Below are 26,383 nucleotides of genomic sequence, written 5' to 3'. Positions count from 1 at the left end.
ACATCAGACGGTTTGAGAGTGGGTTTCTTTAGGAGAGGGTTTACTCTTGCCTCCTTGAGACTGTTTGGAAAGTGACCAGAAGTTAGAGAAGTATTGATGAAATGGGTGAAACAGAAACGGTAGAACATCAGGAGCGATAGTCTGAAGGAGGTTTGAAGGGATAGGGTCCAGAGGACAGGTGGTAGGACGGGCAGAAGTAATGAGGGTAAGAACCTCACTTGGAGAGAGAGGGGAGAAGGAGGTTAGTGTGTGGGTGAAAGGTGGGTCTGGTGACCCAGCGGTGAGTAAAGGTGAGTCAGAAAAAGAAGAGCGAATATCATCAACCTTTTTTTCAAAGTAGTTAACAAAGTCGCTTGACAGAAGGGAGGAGAGGGAAGGGGCTTTGGGGGGGTCCAAGAGGGTGGAGAAGATGGAAAATAGTTTTTTAACACACTTTACCACAGTTAATATTAGAATGTGTACTGTACATCACTGCTACGGAAACAAAGACGACGCAGACTCACAGTTTCTCTGGTTTCTCATGTTTGTGTGTGACGGAGCAGTGAGCGTGTCTCTGAGATGACGGACTACAGTCACCTGGCCGTGTTGCGGAGCTGTGGGGGGAGTCACACCGTCACCACGGCCAGCCAGCGGCGCACCAACCTGCAGACCAACAAGTACCCTCCCCAGGCAGAGGTAGACTGCGTCATTCAGGTGGGACACAGCAAAGGTTATCCACATACACTGAACAAAAATATAAATGCAACACTTTTGTTTTTGCTCCCATTCTTCATGAGATGAACTCAAAGATCTAAAACATTTTCTATATACACAAAATAACCATTTCTCTCAAATATTGTTCACAAATCTGAAAAAATCTGTGATAGTGAGCACTTCTCCTTTGCCGAGATAATCCATCCCACCTCACAGGTGTGGCATATCAAGATGCTGATTAGACAGCATGATTATTGCACAGGTGTGCCTTAGGCTGGCCACAATAAAAGGCCACTCTGAAATGTGCAGTTTTGCTTTATTGGGGGGGTCTGGGGGGGTCCGAAAACCAGTCAGTATCTGGTGTGACCACCATTTGCCTCACGCAGTGCAACACATCTCCTTCGCATAGAGTTCATCAGGTTGTTGATTGTGGCCTGTGGAATGTTGGTCCACTCCTCTTCAATGGCTGTGCCAAGTTGCTGGATATTGGCAGGAACTGGAACACGCTGTCGTATACGCCGATCCAGAGCATCCCAAACATGCTCAATGGGTGACATGTCCGGTGAGTATGCTGGCCATGCAAGAACGGGGATGTTTTCAGCCTCCAGGAATTGTGTACAGATCCTTGCAACATGGGGCCGTGCATTATCATGCTGCAACATGAGGTGATGGTCGTGGATGAATGGCACAACAATGGGCCTCAGGATCTCGTCACGGTATCTCTGTGCATTCACAATGCCATCAATAAAATGCACCTGTGTTCGTCGTCCATAACATACGCCTGCCCATACCATAACCCCACCACCACCATGGGCCACTCGATTCACAACATTGACATCAGAAAAACGCTCACCCACACGACGCCACACACGCTGTCTGCCATCTGCCCTGAACAGTGAAAACCGGGACTCATCCGTGAAGAGAACACCTCTCCAACGTGCCAGACGCCATCGAATGTGAGCATTTGCCCACTCAAGTCAGTTACGACGACGAACCGGAGTCAGGTCGAGACCCCGATGAGGACGACGAGCATGCAGATGAGCTTCCCTGAGACGGTTTCTGACAATTTGTGCAGAAATTCTTTGGTTATGCAAACCGATTGTTGCAGCAGCTGTCCGAGTGGCTGGTCTCAGACGATCTTGGAGGTGAACTTGCTGGATGTGGAGGTCCTGGGCTGGTGTGGTTACAGGTGGTCTGCAGTTGTGAGGCCGGTTGGATGTACTGCCAAATTCTCTGAAACGCCTTTGGAGACAGTTTATGGTAGAGAAATGAACATTCAATTCACGGGCAACAGCTCTGGTGGACATTCCTGCTGTCAGCATGCCAATTGCACGCTCCCTCAAAACTTGCGACATCTGTGGCAGTGGCGGTTCTAGACCAATTTGACTGGGGGGGCCAGTTATTTTCTGAGGGGGGCACAATAAATGCAGGACGAAAAAGAGAACTAGACAGTATAAAGTAATTGCGCATCAGAAAACAATGCAATACAGTTATTGGTATTTGTTTCAGTACACTTATTTGTTTCAGATAGATCTTATAGTTATTAGTGTTAGCTTCAGCTTAAGTTATAGTGCAATTTTGGCACTAACACCATATTTATATAAAAATAAAGGCAATGAACAGTTACATCTCTACTTTACATAAGGGTGTCTGCACAATCTCACATTACAGCAACAAAATCCTGCGGTTTTTGGCAAACCGAGTACCAGAAAATATACATTTTATAAAAAAAAAAAATCATTGTTAGGGGGGCCACAGGAAAGTCAGAGGTCAGTGTTAGGGGGGCACTGCCCCCCCTAGAACCGCCCCTGATTTTTTCAGATTTGTGAACAATATTTGAGAGAAATGGTTATTTTGTGTATATAGAAAATGTTTTAGATCTTTGAGTTCATCTCATGAAAAATGGGAGCAAAAACAAAAGTGTTGCATTTATATTTTTGTTTAGTGTATTTATTCTGGACTTTTAGCTTACTAGTGTACTTGCCAGCGGTGTGAACCTGGAAATGTTGAGTACCCCAAAGTGTTATGATAGAAATGTATAGTACGGGTCCCCAGCACATAGAAACTGCCGGATGCTTACTTGCATATGTTGGGCAATTTGCACAATTGGCATAAGTTGCATTAATTAGCATATGCAGACAATAGCTACAAAATGGCTACGGCGATTTAAACAATTCAGGTTTGGTTTTGGAGGATATTGAGGATGTTCAGCCCACCGGGAGTCCAAAGATGGGCACTTTCTGGTTAAAACTGCCATTTTTTATTCTGAAAATGTCAGAAATAGATTCAAAATCATCAATGTTTGAATAGAATTTTGAAGTTCTGAACATTGTTATAGAGATGTGCTTTTTTTCTGGTTAGTCAGAGGAAGTTGACATCGTCGGACTGGATGGGCATATTTACAAGGGTCGCCTGAACGCACCTTCCATCAGAAATACAGAAACAAAACTACCTACAATCCCCACCAAGGACGGTAAGTTGATTCAATTGAATTATGAACACATGCTGTTTCTATATTATTATTTTTGGTTTTATTTGTATTATCATTATAATAATTATTATTATTATTGTTGTGGTTATTATTATAATTCTGTGTGTGACTGGTGAAGCCACACACAGAATAGTATTCGAAATCCATTTGAACAGAGCTCAAAAACACCCCACTTTGACCCCATACAGATTCCGAATACTTTAACGTAGAACAAAAATTACAAGTTTAAACAGTTCTGCGAGACTATGGACTTTATTAGACTAATTGGATATTTTGTAGCTAGTACGGTTCTCACGTAGTCGCAGCTTACGTTTTGTGAACATTTTACACTGTTTGACATTTTATAATGGGTGTGTATGGGAGAGTTAAGACTAACCCCCAGTTTCCACTGGGTCCGTCTGCGCCGCGTCACGGCTGCGCCGCGGTTTTGGTCCGACCTCCTCTAGCGCCATAACCCACCGGACACGTCCCAGAAGCGTTTCAGAAGCGTAGCATCGTGCGTGCAGGCTCGCAGTTTTGTTATTGATTCGGGCATCCTGGACATTTGTACTTCTACAAGAAAGTAAGTAGGCTACGTAGTTAAATGTTTTATTTTTGTGTCTGTTTAAATGTTTGTGTCTGTTTAAATTGTGTTTATTGTTGTTATAAATTATTAATTAATTAATATAAAATAGTGTGTTTTTCCACTTCCATGATGAAAACCTTGTCGTCCATTGTGCGTGTCGTAGTGGAGGTATTGTGATGAAGGAGGGGGGGTCTGCTAAATTAGTATATGTGGGGGATGGGCCTGGCCCGGATGCTCACCTTTCCACTTCCTGCGAGGGGGGGCTGCTGCCCGACCTTACGTTATGGCTGTGGCGCGGAAAAAATAGGATTCATCCTAATTTTAGAGAAGCGCTGCGCCGAGCCGCTTCTGGGACGCGTCTGAGCCGTAACGCGGCGCGTGTGGTGGAATAGCACCCATTGACTAGAGTGGCCGCGATCCTTACGACTGCCGCGGCACAGCGCGGCGCAGACGGACCCGGTGGAAACTGGAGGTTAGAGGGACATCACGGCTAGAGGGGAGAGGAGCTGGAAAATCTGTTTTTTTTCCAACTATTGCTCGGCTGGACACAATTTTCACTCTTCAAGTCTTCATACATAATTTGGTGATCATAATGTAGGAAATTTGTCACGGCCGCACCGATATGCTCATTTAATCAAACAGACTTCCACATATAGCAAACAGAGAGTCATCAGGTGTGTTCATCTGGTATCCCAAATACTCTGGGTAGGATACTTAGCTGATTGGAGTTACACTTTTTTACTTTGAAGCAATAATGCAGCTCAATATTGTCAATACATTCTGTGACAGGCTGTCTATCGTTCACCTGCAGGGTGTTGCCATGGAAACGCTTTGATCTTTGAACACACCTGTCGGTCGTTAGCCAAATCCAGTGGTAATCTAAATATGTTCAGAAACGATGCAGGAATGTGGTATAAGAATCCAAAAGTGTAATAGATAAACAGTAAATAGTCAGCTAAAGGTGAGCTAAAATGAATGGATATTCTTTGTTGTACCTTAATAACAATACAACTAATGCTATTAATACTTACTCAGCGGGGGTAATCTTAGCATCGGGACGCACACCCAACTTTCAGTCAGTCAACATTTCTCTGAATTTTCTAGTTAATAATAGTTTTAGAATAAGTGGTAGTATAAGTACTATTATTTTTATTTTTATTTTTGTGTAAAACATACCTTCAGACATACACATCACACAATCACATTTATTTTCTTTTTTAAATATATTTGATCTTTTTTTCTTTACTATTTTTATATCTTGTTCTAATAGGTTGCTATTAATATTATTATTTCTTGTATTTTTATTTTATTTTTATAAACTGACATTATTTAGGTTAAGGCAACAAATAAGCCCTGTGTCTATTCCTGCACTTAATATATATTTTTTAATGATTTGTTTTCTTTTACTATTTAAATACTGCGAATAACCTTCAACTTAACTATATGACAAAACCGTGGAAGGGTAATGTGAAACATGAGGAAGATTTATGGGAACAAAAATCATTCAATGTATTTTGGCTGGGAGCTGCAAATGTCAAGGTAAGGTGCAGCTGCCGGGGTTGTGGTGCTCGTTGTTAACCTCCATCACATGTTCCTCTGATGGCTGCAGGCATGTGCAAAACTAAAGACAAAGCCAAGTGCCCCCACAAACCCACTGCCTCCCCCGAGGGTCATCACCCCCACAGTGCCAAGAGCAACCAGGGCAGCCACTCAGGTGAGACACACACACAGGAAGAAATGTAACATCATCTTCATAACTATGTCTACATTAGTGTAGGACCAAGTGAAACTCTGCCATGTTTCTACAGTAGTCTCGATTGGACTCCATTGTTTACTTCTGTAACAAAGTGACATCACTATGTAACATCTAGTGCTCCAACAAATTGTACGTAATAGGCTAAGGGGCGGGACATCTCTAAGCGGTAGACCAATCCCTGCAGCTTGTTTGTTTCTCTGATGACTTCATCTCTGATTAATGCATCAGCTTTTTTTAAAAGGTATCAAAATTAATAAAAATAAAAAAGGTCCAAAGTGATCATCTTTTAAAAATGTTAAAAGAGGAAACATCTGATTTAAATATCACTTAAGAAAACCTGATATTTGGCACTGCAGACTGCTTTAGGATCTAATAAGGCCCCTTGAGATGGGATGTTAAAGAAAGGGTGGGAACCCTGAAAACAGGTAAACTAACAATAACAGTAACAGGTAGAAGTAAAACAAAGGAAGAGTGAGAGTTAGTTAAAGGCAATGCTGTATAATTATGATTTTTAATTGTGGTGTAAAGGGGCTCACACATCACCCACACACGCCCTGGTAGGTCTCATGTGACCCCCCCCCTCGTCCTGTGTGCAGTGTCCAGCCTGTTGGAGCGGGACTGGCCGGTGTCGGCTCTGGGCTGCACGTCTCAGAGCTCGGTCGCTGCAGCAGAGAGCAACACGGAGCCGCCCGCTGGCGCACCGCTCGACCTGTAGGGGGCACCACTCAGCACTGTACTGTTTTAATATGTAGTTAACTTCTGCACAGAGGAGGTAACCTGCTTTAAACCCTTTATATTGTTTGCTTATTTTATTTGTTGGAACTGTTTTTGCACTACATGTCCCATAAATCATCTGTCAAACACTGAGTCCAAACCTGTGGATTTTTTCATTGTTTTCACTTTGAGTGATCAGCCACTAAATGTTATCATTAATAATGATCATTAATAATGATAACATTTAAACAAGAATTTCCCTCTGGATAAATAAAGTCTTATCTTAATAATGAATGTAATATAACTAATAATAAATGTGTTAATTTAAGACCACAACAAGGATGTGCTTAAAAACCCTGAGTAGAAATTCCCAAAAATGCCTGAAATAGCTCAATATCTTATATCTGACGTATACAATGTGTTTCCTCTTAGCTGAAATTTAAAGCAGACATGTTAAAGGTAGGGTAGGTAAGAATGGAGAAACCAGCTCGAGTGCGCTAGAAGTACACAACCGGAAAAAATCTGCCACTTCCTTACAGAGCCCCTCCTCCAACACACACGAACGCGCACATGACCAATGAGGGCACAAGATACATTTGTGCACAGATGGAAAACTGACAGGCAGGTAGGCCATCCAGTTATTTTAGCCGGGCCGGTGAAAATGATTGGTCGTTCTTTTTACAGTACTACGGCTTCCACAGATGAATTTTTTTATGGATTTATTGTCAAAGCATTTAAGATATTCATTGCTATCGGGATGTTAAGAGCATTCCATGGAATATAACAAGTGTTTCTGAAGTGAATTACCTACCCCACCTTTAAGAGATTTTGTAAAATAAATGATGACACATGTACCAAGACAAATATTCTCCACATGGATCTGATCTAACTTTGTCAAACACAGAAAAGAACACATAAATGACACAAAAACATTACATTTCGCACAAAGTTTTGTGTGAACATGCTCAAAAATGATGCAAAACCGTCGAAGTAGGAATGTCAAACATTTGGTTAAATAGTGCAAGAAATGTTGGAGTGGAAGTGCCAACAATGTGCAACACATTTAGAAAGATTATAAATCACTAAAATGTGACTGACACATTTGTAGAGCAGGGGGGTCCAAACCTTTCTCACTGAGGGCCACATACAGAAACATCTACGAAGGGCTGGGCCCCTCACTAGAGCTATAATGCCTCTTAAGTTCAGATCGCTAAATCAATCCAATGTAGGTCAATGATTCTTGATACTTGAAAATGCTGTAAGAAAGAAACACCCTACATCCCGTCTCTCCATAGGGTTTCATGTATTCTGTTGGCAGCTCATTCCTTAAAACAGAAGCTTCAGATTGCTGTTAATAAGAGGAAATATGAAGGGTGTAATGTATATTTGTTATTGAGCTTTTTTCTGATCAACTAATCTAAGTTGACAATTAAATCAACAGTCAATTAAATATTTTCAACTTTAATTGACTGAATTTCTTTGAAAAGTGTGCTTATTAATACATGAATACAGTATAATATATTTGAACATATATATTTAAGAAGTACAATATAAGAGAAGCAGAAGTTTATTATACTTAAGTCATTATACTTTTAGAATTTGCTGATGGCCGATTCAAAATGGCCCCCAGGCCGTAGTTTGGACAGCCTTGTTGAAGAGCCAGAAGAAACCAAACAACGTACAGTATTTATACATGTATATTTATATATTTAGGCAGCCAGAGTAATAAAACTCTTGCATGTGTTGTTCCCCTCACTGTCAGCATTACGTGTCCGGAGGTCACGACCCCGGGTGCATCTCTGCTGGGTACTTCCTGTTCACAGAAACTCCGTCTGAGAGCACGCTGACTGTAAAAGAAGGGGGGGGGGGGGGGGTTCACTTCACTTTGAAGTGCCATCGAATTATTTCCTGTCATTGAAGAATGTGGTTTTATCTCAAGTGACTTTTTAAGTCTGTGGTTGATCATTTTAACGTTTTTTGTTAAAGAATTTCAGTGGGATTGCAGACAACATTTTATAAATAGCACACTGTAGAATCATCAGAAAACAAAAACAAAATATCGCATTCTCTTTAAAACAGTAAGCAGAAAAAAAAAAAGAAGAAATGAAGAAACTACTCAAGTGGGTGACACAAACCAATGTCTCCCTAATAACCCATAATAAGAGCATATATCATATTTTGTTTTACTTTTCCTTATGTTCCTCTTGGTCCTGAAAACAATGATGTACCAAACAACCTGTAAAAAAAAGTGTGGTCTATTTTGATATCCTTTTTGAGCAGCAGCTTATAAACCCCATTTTTGAGTGGTGTCTTTGAACGCAGCTCCAGACTTCCTCTTCAATAAAGCAGTCGTGTCATGTGAAGACTTGTCATCAAGTCAATGATGAGAAACGGCTCCGACCACATCCGTCCTCAGCCTCACTCAGAAGGAAAGTCACTTTTGTTTTCTCTGTCCTTTTAGCTCTGACAGTAAATACCAAAAGTGTGATGAAGCAATTGAGACACAGAAAGTAAATCATACCTTGTTTTTATTAAACATATAAATACACATTTAAACAGAGGAAATGAACAGAAAGAGAGAGAAATCTCTATAAAAGAGCCGTGGATTAGAACAGTGAATTTCTGAGAAAGAAAACCTGGTAAGAGCAAAATAAAAGTTTAAGATGAGGTAAACAATCAAAACGTCAGGGTGGTTGGGACATACTGCATCAGGATTACATTGATTACTGTTTTTAAATGATCCATAATGAGCCTGAACCCTGCAGGAAGCGCCGACAAATTCTTCCCCGTCGGCACAAACACCTCCGCAACCTGCAACTCGTTCCATCAAAAACTAAATTAGACGACTAGTCCTCTCACAAAAAACTCCTCAGTCACATTTGACACATCCGGCATTCCTCTCAACTCCTTGATTTGCAGGAAAAATCCTCCCTCACCTACAAAAAACTCCCTTTTATGAGGATAGAAGAAGAGAGAAAGACTGGCAGGACAAACAGCCCAGAGGAGTAAAACACATCGGGGTGGATTTTCATTTCTGTATCAGATTTGAAATATAATCTTATCAGGTTGTTGCATTTGAAGGGATGTAACAGCTTTAAACGTGAAGCCCTCCCCCCACAAAGGAACCCAACAGAAAACAGAAGAAGGTTGATTGTCTGTGTGAAGCTGTGAACAACAAAGTCAGTTTTGACATCTTTCTCTGCATCCTGTCCCTCCCTGATTCCTGCTTCCTCTTTCTTGTGGAGTGAAGTTTTTTTTTTTAAATGTCTCACTATTCTCCCGGTGATTTTCTGTGACATACGTACTGGGGTCCTGTGTGAGGGAGCCAGCTAACAAATCCCGGGTTTAGCCTGCTGTGAAGCTCTGCTGTAAATTCTTCTTCCGCAGCGGCAGCAGTTTGAACGTGTTTCAACTCTCTGATCCCGTCTGCACCGGAGGGTACGGGCGGGGCTCAGGGGCCTCACATCCACACAGAGGTAGGAGTGTTTGAGCATCACAAAGGTTGTGTGGAAAATCACTGAGTTGGCCTCTAAATGCCCCCGCAGACAGGCAGGCAGCTCACCGGACAAAAATATTCCAAAATCAGATTATTTATATCATCAGCGTGACAGAAAACGTTCAGTTGAAGGTTTTATTTACAAAACTGTCCATTAGAGCCATTGTAGGTAAACAAACAAAAAGACATAACCAGGGAAGGAGGGTGAGACTCCGTAAAAATACTTATGAGATTAAAGTGGTAAATTGACTTGATACATTTTTTTTCGATATTCTCTCATTAAAATGGGAAAATTATGAAAAAGCGATTAGAAAAAAATTATTAAAAAACATCCTTTCCAAAAAAAGAATTATAAATAGACTAACAAAATCCCTAATTCTCAAGTAAACAAAAGTCAGAAATTATCAAAGATTAAAGTTGTGAATATACGATTAAATAATTTTCAAAAATAAATGTATGCCAAAACTAACATTCTCTGAGAATGTAAAGCCATATGTAAAATAATGCCTTTCATCTGAGCTTTATACTTCTGTTTTTTCTCGCAAATTAATGCTTTAATAATCATGGCAAGGTTTCCTTCATTTGTGATCATTTTTTTATTTTGTGAATATAAGGTTTTAATCTCTGAAATCCAGATTATTTCTTAAAACATTACCCATTTCCCATCCTTTATTTCTTTTTTACCTACAATGGCCATATTATGCTGTGGTACAAAAGTGCCTCATAACCACTAAACAGGAAATGGATCTGAGCCCTCTCCCATTTTATACTTTATAAATGTGGCAGATCTAAAAATATTTAAATCATTGCCGCTCTACTTAACTCACCGATCATATTTGCACTTACAAAAGGTTATTCCCTACTGTCGTTTTAACCATTAAACTCAACATGACATCACTTCCTGTCTCTGAAGGGATTTACTGAAACCTTCCACGCTCTTTTGTCCATCTGGATTAAATAATATTCTGTCTGCTGCAACATAAAAGATTGTTTATCCCAAACATAGGACTGTTGTTAAGGATCCAGGTAGTCAGAAATAGGTCTGTTATCTGTTTTTACTACACAAGACACATTAAGTTGTGTATTCAAATGTAAAAAGATTCAGATTGGAAGCCAATGTATAACCTGACCTCAACAGTACGTAGTGTGGTTCACTTAATATGTTAAATAATGACAGTAATTATGATTTCCCAAATTACCTAATATTGCTTTTATGTTTCTGTTTATAGCGACCCAGAAAAAATCGTATCTTCTGGATTCATTCATTTATCTGTCTATAAAATGTTAAATAATGTGAACAAATGTACATACCAGTTTCTCAAAGTCCAAATATATGTCTTGCTTTGTCCAAAAACCCAAAGATATTTATTTTATTATGATATAAAACAGTAAATCTACATATTTAAGAGGCTGAAAACAGTATTTTTTGACAGTTTTGCATGAAAAATCACTTAAACTATTTATCAAAATAGTTGGCGATTATTTTTCTAAATTAGTCACTATCACTCTGTTTTAGTTTGTTTCCATTTTAAATTCGGAAAGTAAGCTCCTGGATATTTTCACAATAAAAGAAAAACACTGAAATATAAATTGCATTCTAGTTACATAGTTGGAACAGAGGCTCTCTATCAAACTGATCATTACAATTTTCTATTTTGTTTACACGTTGTAGAAATAAAGCAACATCTTTGTTTGGATCAGGAAACCGCGACAAAGGATGAAAGTTAAGGAAACATCTTTCTTAATATGCAGCAGAAAGAAGATTTTGTCCTCCAGGTCGTTGTTTCTTTAAAAAAAAAAAGGTCAAAGATTAGCAGGTTTTATTCCTGTGCTAAATCTGGTGTGACTCAGATAAAGGACATCTGTAGATGCATCTCTCTGTGAGCAGTTTCATAGCTGTAAAGGAAACGTCTAGAATCCCGTCTGTTTTCTGCTGGTTATTGCCAGATATTTCCGAACCATCTGAAGAAGAAGAAGAGTTTTTGAAAGATAAAAAATGAGATCACATGGCTGCTATCCTCGGAGCGCTCTGCTGGGTCCTGGGCTCGATTTGCATCCCGGGTGAAAAAGAACGTTCGTTTCCTCGGCGTGTGATGAAGACCGAGAGGAAGTCTTCGGTTTAGAAAAACGAGACAGGAAAACAGTATTTTTGTCTTTTTCCATTTCCTCTCATTCCACACATGGACCCCCCCACCACCCTCCCCATACATTTGGCTCCTTGACCAGCCCCCATCCTCCCCGTTCAGTCTCATCTCTGGCCGTGCAGCGCGGACACGACCGGAGGCTGTGGGGCGGCGCTGGGCTGGGCTCCAGGGGGCCACATGGGAGTCTGTTGCAGGTGGTGGTGGTGGAAGTGGTGGTGCAGGTGGGGGCCTGTTGGCGACGATGGGGGCAGCCAGGCGGGCTGGTGGCTGGGCGGCGAGGACGCCCAGAAGGAGCCGTAGCCGGAGGAGGGGGTCGGTGGGGAGCACGCCATGGAGGAACCGCTGCCGGACCCGGGGCCGCAATCAGACGCACGCAGCTTGGAGAACATGGTGATGGCGTCCGGGAAGTTGGGTGGCGTGGCGGGCGTGTTCCTGGGAGTACACATCTGCGGGACGCACACAAGAGAAAAGAGTAAGCAAAAGGTAGGTCTAAACTTTTATTTAACGAGGCCCCATTATGCTTTTTGAGGTTCTCCCTCTCCTGTAGTGTGTTCTATAGCTTTGTGTGCATGTAAATGTTCTGCTAAGGCTAAAATCCCAAAGCTCCCTCCAGAGGGAGTTTCTCTCCCACACACTTTGAAAGATTTAGGATGGAAGTAGCCAAAGTCATGTTATGATAAACAAAATAGACATGTGAAGTCAAACTGTGATATGCAGATATCTAAGAGGTAAAGTACAATAATAAACTATATGAAATTAAATTAAAAACAACCTCAAAGATGTAAAAACAACATATATATACCCGAGTCCTGCATCGGGTCGGGTACCCGACGGGTGACCCGCAAAAAAAGTGATTCGCGGGTGGTATTTTTTCAAACGCTTTTTTCCGGGTTTGGTTCTGGGTAAAACAAAGATGATAAGGGTCGGGTTGCGGGGATTGCATAATAAATAGATTAAAATAATAATAATTTAGTTTAATGTTTAAATCCTCAGACCTCTTCCCCGCGGGACCGCGCATAATCATAACCTCTGCAGCGCATCAATCTGCTGCTGAGCGCGCCACATTCGAAATGGCTGAGGTGAAGCTCTCTAGCGGAGAATACAGCATTTTCAATATCACTTCCTCAAGAGCGAAATCCAACGTCTGGGAGGCTTTTGGTGTCATCCTAGATCAAGGGTCGGCAACCCACGGCCCACGGGTCGCATGCAGCCCTTTAAGCCCTCTGCTCTGGCTCCCTTGAGCTTAGACAAAAATAAGAAGGAAATAAATTAAAAGTATTTGTAGGACTATTTATATTTTGTTGCATGGTTGAAAATGTTTCGTATTTTGTATTTTGAGTTGATACTGTGACACATAAATAAAAAACAGAATGGTTTTAATTAGGTCAACTAAAATATGCGTCACATCCTGCTCCGGTCCCGATAGCAATGAATATATGAAATGCTTTGACAATAAATACATACAAAAATGTTATCTGTGGAAGCCGTAGCGCTGTAAAAAGCATGACCAATCATCTGAGCCGGCCCAGCTAAAATAACTGGATGGCCTACCTGCCTGTCAGCCTTCCATCTGGGCACAAACTTATCTCGTGCCCTCATTGGTCATTTGCGCATGTGTTGGAGGAGGGGCTCTGTAAGGAAGTCTGAAGGAAGAGTCAGATTTTTTCCGGTTGTGTATTTTCAAATTCTAGCGCACTCAAGCTGGTTTCTCCATTCTTACCTTTAACTCTTTTTAGGGTGCAGATATATGTTTTATTTATTTCAAAGTGGGTCCATTTTAATTGTATTTTTTTTTCCTTCAAATGTGCAGAGGATTCCCCAAGTGCTGTGTTTAATTTATTTTAAAGTAGGCCTGTGTATTATTTTTAATTCTCCTTATAAGAGTTCTTTGTTTCTTATTAGAGGTTAACAGTTTTATATCATGTAATAAATAGCCTAATAAATGCAAAAAAACCTGTAGTTTTTCTCTGATATAACAATAAAAACAACTTTATTAGCTATCAAGCTATGAAATATGTTCTGCGGCTCCAGACAAAAAAATGTTTTGGAAAAAGGAGCAAAATGGCTCTTTTGGTCAAAAAGGTTGCAGACCCCGTCCTAGATGGAGAAAATAACCAACATCCCACGCTTTCTGAGACAAATATGCAACTGCGTGTGTTAATAATTGCACGTTTTCACTGCTCATATATATGCGGGGTCGGGTTGCGGAACTAATTGGCAATATGTGCGCGGGGCGGGTTCGGTATTGCACGTCGCGGGGCGGGTCTTGAAAAAAGAAATTCTTGAATGTTTTGCCAACCATAATTCCCCTGCCTCAAACGCCTCCATTACGAGGCTCTACGACTCCTTTGTTTACTTTCGTAACACAGTGACATCACTATGTAACACTTGCACTTTCTATTGGCCAGCCCACCAACACAGGGCGGGACATCGCCAAGCGATTGACCAATCACAACCAGCTAACCAATCAGAGCAGACTGGGCTCTGGTTTCAGACAGAGGGTGAAAAGAGGTGCTGCAGCACGAGAACAATAAAGAGCTTTTTGAACATGAAAGCATGGAGACATGTCCCAGTGGAGACATGTCCCAGTGGAGACACTACATACTGATATGAAACACAAAATGTATGTACTGTAACACTAGGGTCTCTTTCGGTGATTAAAACACTGAATAAAACCGGGTCATGTTAAAAATGATTGTTTTTCCCCTGCAGCTCTGATAACTTAATCTCTGCTTAAAGGGAAATGGAAACACTTTTCAAACTGCTTTCCATGCGACAATATTACCATTAGGAAATGTATTTATCTAGTCTATTTCCAATATAAACGATCGAGATACGCGAATTTACTTTTTGAAATATGTGCCTAATGACCATGGGCGCTTCCATTGCTCCGGGACTTTCCCAGTGACGTCACTGATTGGGTACGGCTTCCTGGGTCAAAGCTCAATAACAAACAACATGGCGTGCAATGCACCAGTAGTTTACATTACAAGAAAACGGTCGTCGTCAGGAGTTTATTGTATTGCCCCAGGCTGCACAAATGGATTTTATACAAAGAAGGAAGAAGTACATTTCCATAGGCTGCCACTAAAGGATGAGAAGCTGCTCAAAGTCCAGTCTGGATGCCTGGTTCAATACAAAACATTGGATTTGAAGCCAGGATCTGTTCCCACAATATTCGATTTCTCAACGTATGCAGTCGGGAACACCGACCGTCCCAGCACGTCGGCCGCGCAAGACAATGACAGTGTCAACAAACGTGAAGTTCGAGCCACCAAACGAGTTGCTTCAGCTGCCGAGAGAGAGGTAAATATTGCAGCACTACCAGATTACTAGCTCACACATGTATTTACTGACACAGTGTGACCTTATTAATTAACGCAATCGCGTCCAAACTAAATGGTAGCTATTATGACGTACAATAGAGAATTGGGGGTGTTCTATAGCTCAACTAATTAAACTGGCATACACACGCTCATCTGTCGAAAACAGCCCTAAAAAGGCTAGTATTGCTATTGATGGATGGTATTGCAGGACCCAGAGCGCACGGAGCACAGAGCGGACAGCAGATAATGGAATTGCAGTTGTATTGCTTATAGATTATCAGAACATTTCAAAGGGGACACAGCCCCATTGGATATTAACCTATGGATTAACTACATCATCGTTTTTATCGTTGTAATGCCATTGAAGACCAGTTTAGACCAGACAATGAGGAAGGTAAGCCGTTAGCCTGGCGTATGTTAGTACCTAGCGCCACTTGTTTTGATGTACGTTTTTGTGGATAACCTCGCGAGTTTGTATCTTTCAGTGTTGAGGTGGGCACCGTTAGATTCTGTGTCTCCTTGCGATCATAAACGATGTGTTGGATGTGCGGCTAGGATAAGTAATAAGGGAGCTATCGGTGCAGTAATAGGTTAGCATTTTCGCTCGGGGCTAATTCAGAGGCTCACTGTTAGCATTGTGTTTTTTAAATTTTTTTATTCCGGATCGTATGCCACTCTATTCGACCGAATCGGTTCATAAGCATAGGCCATGGGATGCCTGGTAACTGTAGATGCTTCCACATCAATGTCATCTCCCGACGAATAGTCAAATTCATCGTTCAAAACGTCGATCTCATTGCAAAATTCCTCCATCGCTGCCATATCTGCTACGTTGTGTTGACTTCTGGTGGAGCGAAAACACAGCCAGTGACGTCACCATTTGGGACTCCCCTAATGGCGGCGGCCTGGTCCCGGAATTCCCCACCCGGCCGGCGGATAATTAATTTTCTTTTGGCGAGTAATATCTTATACAATAAATATTACGATCAATATCCATTGTAAAATGAATAAACTACCGGAATATTATAACTGTAATTGGTGTTTCCTTTCCCCTTTAATGCATCAGTAAAAAAAAAAAAAGGTATCTAAATGAAATTAAAATAGGCTTAAGTCAATATCATTTTCAAATTCTAAAAGAGCAGAATTGATTCTGATTGAATAATCAGTAAAGAAATCCTGAAAGCGACACACTTCTAAATGCGTCATTCACTCTCTCACACACTCTCTCTCTCTCTCTCTCTCTCACACACACACACACACACACACACACACACACACACACACACACACACACACACACACACACACACACACACACACACACACACACACACACACACACACACACACACACACACACAGATCAGATGGCAGACAGAAATAGAGGAGGCTTCTCTCAGCTGTTATGTTCAGAACACACACGCAGACACACACACACACAGTAAAGATGCTTCTGTCAAAATCAACACTCAGCTGTAATACATTTTTCTACATGCCAACACAAAACACTTTACTCTCTCTACCAGGGTCCGTTATCAAAAGTGCATTTTTTTGTATTAAACCTTTGCTTTAACTCTGACCTTTTTTCTCATATTACATTTTAAAGTCAGTTCCGCTTAATAGTTGTATCGTGTGCCTCCTTTTACATGCTTTAATGTTCACAAAGCTCTTTATTTTCTCATACTGCCTGTGCTGCAGCACCTCTTTTCACCCTCTGTCTGAAACCAGAGCCCAGTCTGCTCTGATTGGTTAGCTGATTGGTTAGCTCTGGTGTGATTGGTCAACAGCTTAGACATGTCCCGCCCCTTATCACGTACAGTGTGTTACATCATTATCGAAGTAAACAAAGAATCCATTTGTTTTATATTTCATTTAGTTGATTATTATCATTATACACTACTTCTTAAATATCTTTACATCACAGTTTGACACATGTCAGTTGTATGTATCATGGCATAACTACGACAGCTACATCTCCCCTATCCCTTCTAAAATGACCATAACGGCAGACTGATGCATTCACCTTGAAAACACACAATGTCGGTGGAAATTCCCATATTTTTGTCCACATTATATTGTTTTACATTGTGAAATACTGCAATATTTAAAATGTATTTTTTAAGAAGGGAGTTTAAATAGATGATCAGTAAAACGTTACTTTTATCTGTTTCAGTAAAAGAGTTAGAAAAAATGTCCTTTTCATGTTTTAATTCAACAATCCATTTGTAGTGAAGGAAGACCTCTCAGTTCATTCAATCTGATGCATATTCTCCTCACATTGTGCAGCCTTACCTCATCTTTACGAAACACTTATTCATAAATAAAAGGACCTGATGTTGTCCTTTGACTGAGCACGATGAAGAGTGGGACAAAGTTCAGCTCGTCAGCTTTCATCAAAGGTTCATTAATGCTGCAACAATGATCACGGGGCCCAAGGAGCCGTGTGTGTGCACGTGTGTGTGTGTGTGTGTGTGTGTGTGCACGTGTGTGTGTGTTGCAGCTGATGCTCCCCCCTGAGTTCAGTTGCTCCACTCTTTCTCTCAGACCTCTGCAGCTGTATTCTTCCAAACACACACAGACAGCGGAGCCTCAGGCGAGATGATGTCACCGCACTGCACCCAAAATAATAACAAACCCTTCGACTCTCACACACTTCCTCCTCCTCCTTCCTTACAAGCTCCAACTCGCTCCGCCTAGAGCGACCCACCAGCACACACACCAACACACACACACACACACACACGCACACACACACACACACACACACACACACACACACACACACACACACACACACACACACACACACACACACACACACACACACACACACACACACACACACACACACACACACACACACACACACACACACACACACACACACACACACACACACTCACACACACACACACACACACACACACACACACACACACACACACACACACACACACACACACACACACACACACACACACACACACACACACACACACACACACACACACACACACACACACACACGAGAGGAGGAAGGGGAGAGGAGGAGTATTGGACTTAAGTACTATTTAGACGTACTTATATTTTAGTTTTAGGTTACTTTAGACTTCAATTAATGATGGAGTGGAATAATATGATCAGGACTGAAATACTTTTTTTTAAATAACTATTGGCTCAACAATGACAAACATTACAATTATATAAGATTTTTTAGTGATAAAATTGAATAATACTGTTCTATAATACTGAAATAAACAGCTATTCTGCATAGTGAGTACTTTTACTTTTGATACTTTAAGTAAAATGTGTTGATTATACTTCAGGACATAAGGATGAAAAAAATAAACGTGTACTTGAATGCAGTCGAGTACACAGTGTAAAAATGAACGTGTACTTGAATGCAGTCGAGTACACAGTGTAAAAATGAACGTGTACTTGAATGCAGTCGAGTACACAGTGTAAAAATGAACGTGTACTTGAATGCAGTCGAGTACACAGTGTAAAAATGAACGTGTACTTGAATGCAGTCGAGTACACAGTGTAAAAATGAACGTGTACTTGAATGCAGTCGAGTACACAGTGTAAAAATGAACGTGTACTTGAATGCAGTCGAGTACACAGTGTAAAAATGAACGTGTACTTGAATGCAGTCGAGTACACAGTGTAAAAATGAACGTGTACTTGAATGCAGTCGAGTACACAGTGTAAAAATGAACGTGTACTTGAATGCAGTCGAGTACACGGTGTTTGCCACAGAATAATGATTCCCTTCATGCAGCGTTTTGTGAATGAGTGATTATTGTGTGACGCAGTGTAATTAAAGATTAAACACCCTTCTTTACAACACACAGACTTAATGTTCCTGTGAGAGTCTGACACGCCCTACGTGATGTGTTTCACTCTAAATTTAATTTCCTGCCTAGAAGCGAAATGAACATAAACTGAAGTTTTATAAGATAAATGTGAAATCCACCCAAACGGACAGAAAACGTAAAACACAGACGCTCCAAAAGAGTCCAAAGTGCCCTTCACCCTTTAACCACAGTAGCGTGTTCACTGTGGGTAGTTCGGAGGGCGTGGGATTACCGAGCATTCAACAGAAACAAACTAACTTGACTCTGCCTGTTTAGAAAGCATAAAGCCACATTATGTAACAATTTTACAGTTTAAAAGAAAAGCTTTTAAATCATTTGAATTCCCACTTTGGTCAAACTTGAGAATATTTGATGTAAAATAATTGTTATGTTTCTGATGCGCTCCAGCTGCTCTGCCTCAACTTTCTTTTTCATGGAGTTTCCTGAGGGTCACACAGCTGTATTTGTTGCTAAAGTAAAGCTAACCGCTAGCAGTAGCTGCTAGTTAGCTGTTAGCTGCTAGTTAGCTGCTAGTTAGCTGTTAGTTAGCCGGACTGGTATCCTTGAGGAATGTAATGTTTTGAATTTCCTGTCTACTAAAGGGGCACAGTTAAATGTATTCATATTTGATTTCACTTGTATTAGATATTTAACTAATATTTAGCATAATGAATATTAGCTAGCTAGCATGTACATGAACGTTAGTTGAAGTCATTTGAAAATGTTGACGCCGTTGTAGAAACCTTTACGCTCAGTCCAGCCAGATCTTGAGTGTGTTGCTGACACAGACAAACCAGAAAATGGTCTCTAAAACAAAGTACATTTTCTCCTGATTTTTCTTTCAAAAAATGCGATGAAGTGCTATTTAGCAGATAAATGCATGTGTAAACTTACAGCTGTCTATATTAAGGGCAGTGGTTTATAAGTCAATTGCACTGAGTGGGCACTACATCACAAACATACTATTATGTTTAACACACTGATACAGTTTACATATTTTCTATAAAACACAATATTGTTTCATTTGATAGTCCTGTATTCCAAACGCTGCTCATGTTGCTTTGGTTTAACCTCAGTTCTTTTGATAGATTGTCTCCATGAGTAGTAAAGAACTCAAATGGTGTTAAACTGCTGCTGTCATCAATACAACGGCTCTGTCTGTGCCTGTTTTTCAGAGCAGTGCGTGTGCGAGCAGCAGGTCAGCAGGTTCATCTGTCCACTGCCAGGGATTATGTTTTAAGGGGAATAGATGGACTTACCATCTGGTGGTGGTGAGTGGGGATGTTGGCCTCCTGGAAGAAGGAGCTTAAGGCCGTCTGCAGAGAAAGAGAGAAGAGACTGTTATGATTTATTCAAATTAAATAACAACTACATTTCAATATATCATTGTATTCAATGTTTGTTATGAATAGAGGCTTTTTCCAAAGTCTACTGTATTAGTGTTTTACTTAAGTTAAGGATCTGTATACAGGGTTCATACACTTTTCACCAATGATTTCCAATGACTTTTACCTCATTTTCCATGACCAAAACAAGTTTCTCAGCGGTACCACTGAAACATTTTTATTTTAACATAGTAAGCTGGAAAATAAGTTCTACATATGAAACATGTTGTGCCTATCTAAAACAAATCAAATAGTAGGCGTACTAGCTTCTCCAGACTGAAGCCACTGTAGACTAGACTAGGGCGTGATTGTAAAAATCTCTCACCAGAAAAATACCTCATCAGTTAAAAGCCATTTTATGTTTCATTACTATACGATACAATATGTATTATCGTTATAGTATTACTATTTCTGCGATTAGATACAAATATAAATGATATTTGATGCAACTTTGGTTACATTTCCATGACTTTTCCAAAACTTTGGGAAAGAAATTGTTTTCCAGGGCCTGGAATTAGCATTTAGAATTTCCATGACTTTTCCAGGTTTTTAATGACCGCAGGAACCCGTATACCTATTCCAATAATGTACAGGTTTGTAATCCTCCTAACAAGACGTCATCTTTATGAGCTTGGATTTGAATGTATTATCTCCACTCAGAGATCTGAAACAGGGTTTCTTAGATTAGCTTTGAGCTAACTGAATCACTGATAACACAGGAAGCTCAATTACACGCAACTTCCTCTTAATCTGCATGTTTCACACCAACGCTTCGGACTGAAAACAGTCAAAGAAACAACACTTGTGTTCATATATTGTAGTTTAAGTCGTTTCTATGCGAGTTCAAATAAAGCAGAAGTAATACAAGTGATCTACAGCTGCAGCTAATCATATTTTTGAAAGAAGATAATGATCTGAAGCGTAAAGCAACAAGTCGTCTTGTGCTGAGGCAGGGAAACCATAAAACAGCTGCCTCGTGCACAAACCAGGAAGTGTTTTGTTTTGTTCCTCAGAGGGAACAAACACCTGGTAATCTCTGAGAAACAGAAACAAAAGGCTGAGTCCACCTCATGTGGATCATAGGAAGCATGTGACTCTTTGGGGATAAGCTAATCAGTGTGGGACATTCACTCACAACCAGTTTATTATCTGCATTAGGTCTGTAGATAATCTAATATCTACAGACCCTGCATCGTGCACTTTATTATCCAATGTCACAATGCTTACATGTATTGTCCCCTTGCAATCACATTGAATGCCAGTTTGTTTTTGTACATGTACATATTAATGTTTAAATAGTTTCAGTGATTTTGTTGACTTTTTAATAATCAGAATCAAAACAAAGTGGATTTTCACGTAGGAAGGAATTCACTTTGGTGTATAAAGACAGGGAGAGAAATAACTATAAAAAAATAGGCAATTCATCAACATAGCTAAATATCATTCCAATCAGTTAAAACAAATTGTAACGTTTGAACTTTTTTTATATCTATTGTCAGTTGTCTATGTTGTTTTGGAGTGTGTGTCATAATGGATCACGGCATTTTGAGAAAGTACTTTTTCTAACAACTTCGTTAATCTGCGAAGCATAAAAGGAAATCAAATCTTCAAGAGTTTACGGTTAGAATGTAATAAGTATTTGATGAACAAATTATAATTTAGCATCAAACTGTTGTGCTGCAGCGGCAGCAGTTAGGGTTGCATATCGTTGACTTTTTGTACGATACCGATACATATCGTGATACTTTCATGTTGCATAAGGGACAATTGAATCATCCCGCAATCACTCCCATGAAGCGCTTTATGATGTAGTTAACATGTCAAATGAATATTAAATTCAAATGTGGGACTTGGACCTTTTAGTACTGAACAAACAATGAAAACAGATTCTGCAATATCATTTATAACAACCATCAGGCAGGAATAGTACATCCTGTCAATGCAAAAAGAAAATAGCACCGGTATAATCAATATTCACCCTGAGATTCCACTGACCGGAGAACACACAGGATCATGAGATCTCGGCATTGCGCATAAAACAAATAGCATCATTAAAATCAACATTTGCCAGATGAAAGAAAACAAATCCCACCACAGTTCAGTTTTGTGCATTCATCTTCAAGAAGATGAGCATATCTGCTCTCTGGATCCAAACGGGCCCTTTCCCAGCGTAGGACATCACCTGCTGAACTGAACCCTCTCTCGCTTAGCGCGCTGCCTCCCTGAACACAAAGGGACTTGGTTGCCATGATACGAGACATCATTGGTTGGAGGTTGGATGTGTTGCCACTAGGGTTGGGAACCGAATTACAGACCCCACCATTCAGACTGGCAGTCATATGCAGCCAGACTTTAGACTTTCTAAAGTGACTCGTTTGAGGAATTTCACGGCGAAATTGACATCGTAATTCAGACGGTTTGGGCGCGAGTTTAAGGATATTACGCCTCACTTTTATAAAAAAAGTATCAAAAACCGGATCTGATTTTGGTACGGTATACCGTAGCTGCCAGTATCCTGTATTTCGGTAATACCGGGAAGCGGTATGCGCCCCTGGCAGCAGTGTTGTTTGTAGCTGTTATCTCTAGTTGAAATGTGATATTACACCCTGTGAATGTTGACAGTCTGCACCATGTTTTATCCGTCAGTGTGAGCTTGTTTCACGGCTCAGCGTAGCTTCCATTTCCCTGCAGCGGAGGCCTCTTTCACACCAACACTTCAATGAATGCAGTGGTTCCCCCCCTCCTCCCCCGCCCCCTCCTCCCACGCTCTGGTTCTTTGACAACAGCCGCAGCGGAGCAGGAATGTATGCCGTCCAACGTGACACACATCTCAAAGCGTCACAGCTTTTGTGTTTTTTGTCTCAGCTCACTTTATTTCTCAGGACCTCGAAATGTTTTCACACTCCCTGCTGCTGGAAACACCATGCCGTGTGACTGAGTTCACCGGGGTGTCTTTGAACGTTACTTTAAGGCAGATTCCATTTAATGTGTAGTGATTCAAAACACAACAGATGGTTTATCTAAAGTCATCAAGTATTTAGCTTGGAACACTTAGCTCAACAGCTAGGTATTTACTTAGTCAATATTTAACTGTGGGAAAGATTAGGGGGTTATGTATTCATTCTACTTATTATTGTGTGATCTCAGGTCCGTAAAAAAGGAGCACTGTATGTTTGTGTTGTATAAAGAAAACTAACTTGTTTAACTTTATAATGTATTCACAAGGCCAGATGTATTTACTCTTCCTGAACAGCTTTGAGAGACATTGTTGCTGGTTGATCCCTTACTTCTTTAAGATGTGTTTGTTGTTGAATTAGCATTTATGTTCTTGCACAATACTCCCTGTGCTCTGTATTGTAATGTCTCATGCATTGTCATTTGACTGGGTTGTTAAAGCCCCACCCATCTCAGCTGTTTACACTTCCCTCATCAGCTGTGATCACTTCCTGCAGACTCCCCACCCCACCTGCATGCAAGTCTTTAGCCAATGCCACATTCGTATAAAAAAATGATACTGCACCTCTGATGTCTCTGTCTACACCACTTTGAGACATTTTGTTTGAATGCCAGTTAGTTACATTTGCAAGTAAGACTCACAGGAAGTAAAACATACCTTCTAGCAGCAACCAACACACTTAAAATGTTTGTTAAGATGTGCAATTAGGTTTGCTGTCTATTGACGTTCTCCTTTTGTGTCAAGTAAACACATCAACCTCATCCGGTCATTTCTTATGTTACATTTTGGATTTTCATTTCTTGTATAGGTACTATTTAATATCATAGGATATCTGAGTTTCTTTCTTGGAATTTAACTTCCCTCGACTCTTTATTTTTTTCAAATGTACCTACAAATGTCTTCAACACCCTGCCATATATTACTCAAATAGTGTGTTTATTATGGACATGCAAAAAGGAGATATCGCATTCAACGTCACCCAATCAGCCTTCTCTATCCAGACTGCTTAATGTTTTCAGGCCAATGATGTCACAGCAACACAAACAATAGTGAGTTTACTACGTTCTCACTGAGTGAGGACACAAACAATACCACCTTGTTTCCTGCTGCTTTCCCCACTTTACATGCATGGCATGCTTTTGGGTTTGGTTTCATTGTTAGGACTGTTGTCAACTAAATGCATCATCAGTCCACTAACACTCATTCAAACTGGGGTCTCCAATGTTTTTCAGGAACTTTTCTTGACTTGTTGATTAGGACTTTTCAGGCCCAAATTAATCCAATTCATGGACAGAGTTTGAGACATGAGTCAAGGTTACATACAAACATCAGTGATAGCAGGCTTTACAGAAGCTCACATAAAATATCAATACATTCGAATTTCTATTCTTGAACATAATGTTTACATTTAGGATTTTTAAATGACTCCTGTTAAAACAAAAATAAATAACGGTTGTAATCTTGTTTTTTTCAAAATGTCCAACCTATAAGGATTGTAAGTGCCAGTGAAACCATGAACAACACTAACAACAATCTCAATGGTGTTTCAACATAAAAATAAACAACATGGCAATTCGACTATCCAATGACAAATATATTAAAATAACTTACATTTCTATTTTGCACAAATATATATTCTTGCCTACTTTCAAAAACGTTCAAGGCCCCTGAAAATCTAAAACTTTGCAAGATTTCAATGACCAGTGGGAAAAGGTCTCACATAAATTCTAATTCTCTGAGTAATAACAAAAGACGCAATCTTTGTAGCGTCCATGTTGTTTACTAGTTACTTAAGAACACACCAAAGTCTGAAAAAACGACTTCCCAAATCAGGAAGAGCACTTGAATGCACCATGTGTCATAATCTTAATGATTTTATAATGTTAGCGGATATTAGGCTTTGGAATATATATAACCCTAGTAGCTCCTAAAACAATAACCTAGCAGGAGCGACGTTAATGTTTATGGAGGCTGCTAGCAGCTAAGCTAACAACAATTAGCACCACAATGACACGATGGATTCCTACCGAAAATGTAAACAAAAAAACGGCCACTAGAGTCGAGCACCACGTCCTCAGTCCTGTTAGCTAAGCCGCTGTTAGCCACAGCGGGTCCTAAAGCCACACACTCGTCCAAATAGACAATACTGGGAGTTGATATTCGAGTATTGACAGCTCGTTAACAGCTAGATGTTACAAAACGTAGTTGGACATTATTTTAAAGTAGAATAAAAACGCTTTTTAGCCTCACCTCGAACTGCCAGTGGGCCGCCTGGAGGAGCTGCTTCGCCTGATCCGCGGCGCATCCAGCCGTCAAAACAAACTGGTTGATCATGACTTGATGTCTGAGTTCGTCCATATTCACCGACATGACCGCTTTCTTCGCAACACGCAGTTGCCTAAAAATCAAAAGTAAGACAAAATGAATCAAATCTGAGCTTGGTCGACGCCTGTGAAGCTTTCAAACCTCGGTGCTCCCTGTCTGTCTGTCCGCCGCAGCCCCCAAACAAGCAACAACAATATTTTCATGTCATCACCAACAACAAAGGAGAGCGCGCTGCTGATTGGTCAGCTCAGATACTAGAGAAGCGCTGATTGGCTGAAGCGTTTAAAGTTTTTAGTGCGCTTGTTTAACCACTCAGAGACATCGCCGGTGAGAGGAGTCGAGCAGATTTACACCCAATAACAACCTAACCACCCTGCTGTTGTTATCCTGCCGGTTCGTCACCGTGAAAATATTAATGAATTTTACGCTGACGTAATGTGTTTGGCAGATATAAAACTGAGCATACATAAACATAGTACATATTTTTTGATTTATACATATTTTTAAATATACACCCTATTAGTAGCGATAATTGCTATTTTTCTAATAATTATTAGTAAGTTATATCATGTAAAATAGCCAATATAGAAGCAAATAAATTAAAAAGACCAATAAATTACATACAAAACTTAAGACATTTCAACATCGAATAATTAAATGCTGCACATGTGTAAA

At 40.3% G+C, this 26,383-nt stretch overlaps 2 protein-coding genes across 4 annotated transcripts in view; one reads left to right on the top strand and one right to left on the bottom strand.

Moving 5' to 3' along the window:
* Window positions 1-6,496, top strand: part of LOC117450645 (glutamine-rich protein 2-like) — a 40,408-nt gene extending 33,912 nt beyond the window's left edge. The window contains exons 17-20 of one of the 3 annotated variants that reach the window (XM_034088516.2): window positions 543-693; window positions 3,055-3,166; window positions 5,359-5,463; window positions 6,102-6,496. In XM_034088516.2, the coding sequence (XP_033944407.2) occupies window positions 543-693; window positions 3,055-3,166; window positions 5,359-5,463; window positions 6,102-6,220 (487 nt within the window). In that variant the 3' untranslated portion in view covers window positions 6,221-6,496. The remainder of the gene's footprint in view (window positions 1-542; window positions 694-3,054; window positions 3,167-5,358; window positions 5,464-6,101) is intronic. The other 2 variants (XM_071203944.1, XM_071203945.1) reach the window with 2 other exon arrangements.
* Window positions 6,497-8,729: 2,233 nt separating this feature from the next.
* On the bottom strand, window positions 8,730-25,884 carry ubald2 (UBA-like domain containing 2). Its single transcript, XM_034088519.2, has 3 exons — window positions 25,634-25,884; window positions 20,302-20,358; window positions 8,730-12,305 (listed from the first exon to the last, which is right to left on the bottom strand). Exons 1-3 carry the CDS (start codon window positions 25,751-25,753, stop codon window positions 11,964-11,966), a joined length of 519 nt encoding a protein of 172 aa, XP_033944410.1. The 5' UTR covers window positions 25,754-25,884; the 3' UTR covers window positions 8,730-11,963.
* Window positions 25,885-26,383: the final 499 nt, after the last annotated feature.

Source organism: Pseudochaenichthys georgianus, chromosome 8 (genome assembly GCF_902827115.2).
Source record: "Pseudochaenichthys georgianus chromosome 8, fPseGeo1.2, whole genome shotgun sequence".
In the NCBI taxonomy this organism is placed as follows: Eukaryota; Metazoa; Chordata; class Actinopteri; order Perciformes; family Channichthyidae; genus Pseudochaenichthys; species Pseudochaenichthys georgianus.
The sequence above is the reverse complement of the archived record's forward strand: the minus strand, read 5'-3'. Positions and strand labels throughout refer to the sequence as shown.